Source organism: Rhinopithecus bieti, unplaced genomic scaffold (genome assembly GCF_001698545.2).
Source record: "Rhinopithecus bieti isolate Rb0 unplaced genomic scaffold, ASM169854v2 scaffold_2574, whole genome shotgun sequence".
NCBI classification, from domain to species: Eukaryota; Metazoa; Chordata; class Mammalia; order Primates; family Cercopithecidae; genus Rhinopithecus; species Rhinopithecus bieti.
In genome coordinates, this window is record NW_016804493.1 from 5,086,758 (window position 1) to 5,094,486 (window position 7,729).

A 7,729-nucleotide genomic window follows, 5' to 3' on the forward strand; every position below is an offset into this window, starting at 1 on the left:
CCCGTCTCGGCCTCCCAAAGTGCTGGGATTACAGGCTTGAGCCACCGTGCCCGGCCAGAATTTTTTTTTTTTAGCACCTTGAAAGGCCCTTCAAATCTGGAAATCTGAATCTTTTAGTTTAGATAAATTTTTCTGTATTATGTCTTTGATCATTTTCTGCCTTTTATTTTCCCATTTTCTTTCTTTCTCTTTTTTTTTGAGACAGAGTCTCGCTCTGTCGCCCGGGCTGGAGTGCAGTGGCCGGATCTCAGCTCACTGCAAGCTCCGCCTCCTGGGTTTACGCCATTCTCCTGCCTCAGCCTCCCGAGTAGCTGGGACTACAGGCGCCTGCCACCTTGCCTGGCTAGTTTTTTTTTTTGTATTTTTTGGTAGAGACGGGGTTTCACCGTGTTAGCCAGGATGGTCTCGATCTCCTGACCTCGTGATCCACCTGTCTCAGCCTTCTTTCTTTTTTTTTTTGTGACGGAGTCTTGCTCTGTCACCAAGGTGGGAGTGCAGTGATGAAAACTTGGTTCACTGCAACCACCTCTGCCTCCCGGGTTCAAGCGATTCTCATGCCTCAGCCTCCCAAGTGGCTGGGATTACAGGTGAGCGCCACCACACCCAGCTAATTTTTGTAGTTTTGTAGTTTCATGTTGGCCAGGCTGATCTCAAACTCCTGACCTCGGGTGATCTACCCACCTCAGTCTCCCAAAGTGCTGTGAACCACTGTGCCTGACCTCATTTTCTCTTCTCATTCTTTCTTGTTGGAATTCCTACTAGTAGTCATTGTTGGATATCTTGTATGACTTTTCTTCTGGCCTTGTTGTCAGTTTTAAACTTTAGCTTCTTTCTTTTTTTTAGATTGAGTTTTGCTCCGCTGCCCAGGCTGGAGTGCAGTGGCGCAATGTTGGCTCACTGCAACCTCCACCTCCTGGGTTCAAGCAATTCTGCTGCCTCAGCCTCCCAAGTAACTGGGATTACAGGCGCACGCTGCCATGCCCAGTTAACTTTTTTGTATTTTAGTGAGACGGGGTTTCACCGTTTTGCCCAGGCTGGTCTCAAACCCCTGAGCTCAGGCAATCCACCTGCCTCAGCCTCCCAAAGTGCTAGGATTACAGGCGTGAGCCACCGCGCCCAGCCTCAACTTTAGCTTCTAACACTACTTTCAGATTTTTAAAAAAATTTCAACTATTTTAATTTTCAAAAAATTTCAACTATTGTTTTAATGTTTATTATTATTTATATTGTCTCTTAACTCTTGGAGAATATTGGTTCCAAGATTTTTTCTCTTCTGCACTTATCGCTGTTTCCTTTGAGTTCCTTCTTTTCTTCTTCCTTTCTCTCTCTCTTTTTTTTTTTTTTGTTATTGTTCTTACTTTGGAGGGCAGTGGGGAGGCAAGGGAGGAGTTTTTTCTTTCCTTTTCTTTTTCTGTTTTGTCACCTAGGCTGGAGCGCAGAGCCGCAATCATGGCTCACTGCAGCCTTGAATTGCTGGGCAAGCAATCCTCCCGTCTCAGCCTTCTCTGTAACTGGGACTACAGGCACATGTCACCACTCCTGGCTAATTTTATTTTATTTTGTTATAATTTTTTTTTTATACAGAGAGAGTCTTGCCAGGTTGCCCAGGCTGGTCTTAACTCCGGACCTCAAGCGATCCTTCTGCCTGTAGCACTAAGAGTTCCAGTGTGAGCTGCTGTGTCCAGCCATGAAGCGTTTTTTTTTTTTTCCGTTATGTTAGTCTCTATCCTTCAGGTTTCCTCCAGTGGTTGAGATCATTGGCTGCTAATGTTAAAGAGCGATTGGCATCTCTCTTTAAGTGGGTAGATGGTGGAGGAGATCAGGTGGGAACCAGGCCCCGTTAGTGAATGTCCAAATGTCATTATCTCCAGTGTTTTGTTGTTGTTTGCTTGCTTTTGTTTTTTCCTGGGCTGGTCATTTTCTCCTGAGAAGTCTATATCTGAGGAGTAGAAGGCAGAGTTGTGAGTGCTGCATAGAGAGAGGAATGATTTAGTGCAGCACTTCCCACTTCCCAGGTCTGCGGCTGCTCTGGGGAGAACAGCACCCACTCTCCACTGAGGCAACCACCTGCCTGGATGGGTTGCACATAACCCTCTCCTTAGTGGTTTTTTTTCTTTCTTTTTTTTTTTTGAGACAGAGTTGTGCTCTTGTTGCCCACGCTGGAGTGCAATGGTGGGATCTCGGCTCACCGCAACCTCCGCCTCCCAGTTTCAAGCGATCCTCCTGCCTCAGTCTCCCAAGTAGCTGGGATTACAGGCATGCACCGCCATGCTTGGCTAATTTTTTATTAGCCAGGGGTTTCTCCATGTTGATCGGGCTGGTCTCGAACTCCCGACCTCAGGTGATCCACCTGCCTTGGCCTCCCACAGTGCTGGGATTACAGGCGTGAGCCACCGTGCCCGGCCTACCTAGTGCTCTTTCACACAGCTCTCCTACTTTCGTTCTGCTTGCTGTCTTCTAGCCCTACCCCTTGCCCTTGTCTTGAGACTAAAGCCTCCAGTTGGGGGGAAGCAGCTTGCTTCGCACTCTCTTCTCTCTTCACGCACTTTGGCTCTATTTAGCTTTTTTTTTTTTTTTCCAAGATAGAGTCTCAACCGATTGCCCAGACTGGAGTGCAGTGGCGTGATCTCAGCTCACTGCAACCTCTGCTTCCCAAGTTCAAGCAATTTTCCTGCCTCAACCTCCTGAGTAGCTGGGATTACAGGTGCCTGCCACCATGTCTAGCTAAATTTTTAGTATTTTTAGTAGAGACGGGGTTTCACCATGTTGGCCAGGCTGGTCTCCAACTTCTGACCTGAAGCGATCCACCCACCTTGGCCTCTCAAAGTGCTGGGAATACAGTTGTGAGTTACCATGCCCGACCTATTTAGCTTTCTTTAGATCGATTACCGTTTGTCCACTTGCTTTTCATTTCCTGTCTCATTTTCTTTGTCTTTGGAGGTTTTTTTGTCTTTCTTTACTCTTATTGTAGTGGAGCACTGGGGAAAATGAAGATAAACACCTATGTTCCATCAGGCATGTTCACCCTGAAGTGCACACTTTCTGCCTTTGTACATTTGCCCTTAAGGTCTCTGCACCCTGCTATTGATACACACACTGATACACATGTATGATTACTAGGCTTGTCCTGTTGTTCTGATGGGACGATGCCAGCCAGCCATTGCAGGATCAGGTGATTCCTTTGGAGGAGGCCAGATATTCTATGTGATCTTTGTTCTGCACTTTCTTAGAAGTCCTGGAAATTCTGTGAAATTGTGTATTCCCCTGACTTTTCTTCTTCTCCCTCCATCATCTCTACTCAGAGTTTCTGCTACCACCTAGAGTTTTGTATGCCATTTCCTGGCTCTTCTGAGCAGGGATGATTAATCTTTTTCTTCATTTTTGAGCTTGCCTATTCTCATTGAACTCCAGGGGCTTGGAGTGGTCTCTAGCAAAGAATCAATAGCTGATGGCTGCAGAGATGTTGATTCACACACCAAGGATATTTTACTTAAAAAGAAAATAGGTGAATGCAGGACCTCCCCGTTTTCAGAACCTTTGTGTTGATTGGCACCTTGAACATTACTGGCACTTCATATGTTATTTTAATTGTTATTCCTTTTTGTTGTTATTGTTAACCCTCCTGATAGATTTAGTTTAGTTTTCTTGACCAGCGAGTAGTACGGGGAATTTTGAGATTTTCTGCTTCTACAGGATTTTGGCTTAATAATAAGTGATATGTTTAATTTAACTCACATTTGTTGAGTGCAGAGCACTGTGCCTAGTGATGTGAAGCATACATAGATATTCAAGACGGCCGGGCACGGTGGCTCATGCTTGTAATCCCAGCACTTTGGGAGGCTGAGGCGGGTGGATCACCTGAGGTCAGAAGTTCGAGATCAGCCTGGCCAACATGGTGAAACTCCGTCTCTACGCAAAATACAAAAATTAGCTAGGTGTGATGGCCGGTGCCTGTAAACCCAGATACTCAGGAGGCTGAGGCAGGAGAATCGCTTGAACTTGGAAAGTGGAGGTTGCAGTGAGCCGAGATTGTACCACTGTACTCCAGCCTGGGTGACAGAACGAGACTCTGTCTCAAAAAAAAAAAAAAAAAAAAAAGATATTCGAGACATGGTTCATTCTTTGAACACTTAGTTGACTCAGGACAAGAGCCTTAATTAGTAGTCCTGCTACAAGATAAATGCTGCGGTCAAAATGCAAACTATGCAATGGGAGCAATGTGGAATTAACTAATTTAGTAATTAACCCTAGCTGAGGAATTAGGAAAGGCTGGGAGAGTTGGAGATGAATCCAGGGGAGGAGGCCAGACTCTCATGGATGGATGTGGTAGGGAAGGCCATCTCTGGAGGTAGGACTGTCACAGGGACACTTCTTCCCTTTGTGTGACAGCCATCTTGAGTTACTCTTGTCACTTCTTTGTCTTTCAGCGTAAATAAATGCCATATGTGTTTGGGTTTTTTGGAGCACTGCTTGCAAATTGTGTGCAATTCCAATTGTGCTTTTCTATCTTAATGCTAATGATGTCGGGCTTTTATACTATTATAATGTTGATGTTGGTCTCTAGCCGTAGATTCTTGTACATCGTCAATCTGGATGCCCCTTTCGAAGGTCACCGAAAGATCTCTCGCCAGAGCAAATGGGACATTGGAGCTGTGCAGTGGAATCCTCATGACAGCTTTGCACACTATTTTGCAGCTTCGGTGAGCTTATTTAAGGAATACAGGAGAATGCTGTTAAATGTGTCGTCTGGGGCTGGCAGATCTATGTCCTGTGTAGAGAAGAGAGTGCAGTTCATTGCTCAGTTGGAAAAGAGGTTTGGATGGTTCTGAAAGAAAGACAGAGGCAAGTTACAGATTAAATATATGTGGGAATGCTCGCTGGTCCCATCGGTGTCAGGCCTTGTATTTCTAGGGACTGAATCCAGATTTTGAAAAGGAAACAGGCAGATGCATCCATTTCTGTGAGTGGTGAGAACCTGTTTCATCAGCAGCAATGTAACTAGCCAGCGGCCAAATGGCAGATGAATTTGAAAGACATTCTAAGGAGGGTAACTGGGGAGCTGGTGTGGAGTTGACCTTCATTGCTTTCAGAGGGATCAGAAGACTTCCCCTACCCTTCCATTCAAAGGAAAGGATTCTTCCTTGATTGGGAATCATTAGATTTCATTAACCCCATCAAATTTTATGTGCCTGTTTATGTATGACTTTTTTTTCTTGGGAAAACATGTATAAGTTTTGTTAGGTTTTCTAATACAAAAATCTTTTCTTTATACAAAAGGATTCTGGACTAGAATCTCTCTGGCATCTTTCTCCAGATTCTGTGTCACATTGTATTCTAGAATAATGAGAGATCTAAACTTTTTGCTCTTTTTGCATTGGGCTGGCAGGAGAGTATTTAAAGGAATCCTTCTGATTCACCAGGGGCAGGACCACTGTATAGCCTGTCTCAGTCTGTTCTTGTCAGGAAAGGCAGTCTGCGGAAGGAAAGCATCTGAGCAAAGAAAGAAGAGCAACTTTGTCAGCTTGAGAAGGAACAGAAAGCCGCCCTTCCCAAGCTGTTTCCAAAATAGGATCTGCCTTTAACTGTGGATGTCTGAGGTTGCGCTGATTTTCAGGGCTGTTCTGAAAGAGAAAGGGATAGTCTTCTTGCCTTTCTACTCTCAGCCTGTCTCCTGGGTGATAGAAGGAGCTGTTTTAGTTGGTTTATACCTCGGGACCCTTATTCCCCTCTCACCCTCAGCCCTGATCATCTAGTCCAGGATTTTTTAACCTTGGCACTACTGGCTTGTTAGGTCACTCTTTGCGGTGGGGGCTGTCCTGTGCATTGTAGGAAGTTCAGCAGCATCCCTGGCCCTACCTACTAGATCTCAGTAGTATCCTCCCCTCCCTTTGTTATAACAGTCAAAAATGTCTCCAGACACTGTCAGATGTCCTCTGGGAAGCGAAATAACCTCTGATTGGGAACCTGTGGTTTAGACTGACGCCTCAGTAGTTGTACTCAGTGGATTAACACTGCATTTGTTTGGGAGTGCTAACAAAGACAGCCTTTTTTAAATTTGTTCTTTCGCAATTAATCATTTTAAAGTGAACATTTCAATATCCTTCACTGCATTCACAGTGTTGTATAATCACCACCTCTATCCAATTCTCAAGCATTTCTATCCCTCCAGGGTAAAACCCTTTACTCATTAAGCAGTTTCTCCCCATTTTTTCCTCCCTTGCAACTCATGGCAACCACCAGTCTGCTCTCTGTCTCAATGGATTGATCTATTCTGGATCTTTCATAGACATGAGATCACAAAATAAGTGGCCTTTTGTGTCTTCTTTTACTTAGCATAATGTTTTGAAGTTCATCCGTGTTATAGCAGGTATCAGAACTTCATTCCTTTTTATGAGTGAATAATATTCCATTGTGTAATTGTTTATCTATCTGTCCATCCATCAGAGGACATTTGACTGGCTATTGACTAGAGCTGGCATGAACATATGTGTGGATGTACTTGTTTTCACTTCTTTTGGGTATAAACCTAAGAGTGGAATTGCAGGGTCATATGGTAATTCTGTGTTGAACTTTTGGAGGGAACCACCAAACTATTTTCACAGTTGCTAAACCTTTTAAACTCCCATCAGCAATGCACAGAGTTCCAGTTTTTCCACATCTTCTCCAAAATTTATTTTTTGTATTTTTAAAAAATTGTAGCCATCCTAGTGGATGTGAAGGTGTGAAGTGGTACTTTACTATGTTTGTTTGTTTGTTTTGAGCTGGAGTTTCACTCTTGTTGCCCAGGCTGGAGTGCAGTGGTACGATCTTGGCTCACCATAACCTCCACCTCCCGGGTTCAAGTGATTCTCCTGCCTCAGCCTCCCAAGTAGCTGGGATTACAGGCATGTAACACCATGCCTGGCTAATTTTGTATTTTTAGTAGAGACAGGGTTTCTCCATGTTGGTCAGGCTGGTCTCAAATTCCCGACCTCAGGTGATCTACCTACCTCGGCCTCCCAAAATGCTGGGATTACAGGCGTGTGCCACTGCACCCGGCCTTCTTGTGGTTTTAATTTACATTTCCCCAGTGACTAAGGATGTTGAGTATCTTATTGGCCACGCATATGTCATTATTTTTTGAGAAATGTCTATTCAAGGCCTCTGCCCTTTTTTAAATTGGGTTGTTTGCATTTTTGCTGTTGAATTGTAGGAGTTCTTTATATATTCTGGATATTAAACCTTTATCAGATATATGATTTGCAAATGTTTTCTCCCCTTTTGTTGGTTGTCTTTTTACATTCTTGACAGTGTTCTTTGATGCACAAAAGCTTTAATTTTAATGAAGTTTATCTGTTCTTTTCTTTTGTTCTTGGTTGGAAAGCAACTTTTTTTTTTTTTTGGAGACAGAATCTCGCTCTGTTGCCCAGGCTGGAGTGCAGTGGCGCCATCTCAGTTCATTGCAGCCTCCACCTCCCAGGTTCAAAGAATTCTTGTGCCTCAGCCTCCCAAGTAGCTGGGACTATAGGCATGTGCCTCCACACCTGGCTAATTTTTGTATTATTTATTTATTTATTTATTTTGTTGTTGTTGTTGAGACGGAGTCTCGCTTTGTTGCCCAGGCTGGAGTGCAGTGACCGGATCTCAGCACACTGCAAGCTCCACCTCCCGGGTTTACGCCATTCTCCTGCCTCAGCCTCCCGAGTAGCTGGGAGTGTAGGCGCCCGCCACCTCGCCCGGCTAGTTTTTT

The 7,729-nt window shown here is 44.4% G+C and overlaps 1 protein-coding gene across 1 annotated transcript in view; it reads left to right on the forward strand.

The window, feature by feature from the left end:
* The window catches only part of WDR59 (WD repeat domain 59), a 131,588-nt gene that overhangs the window by 33,737 nt on the left and 90,122 nt on the right, over positions 1–7,729 (forward strand). Inside the window, exon 3 of the mRNA XM_017868616.1 lies at positions 4,565–4,700. Coding sequence (XP_017724105.1) covers positions 4,565–4,700 — 136 coding nt within the window. The remainder of the gene's footprint in view (positions 1–4,564; positions 4,701–7,729) is intronic.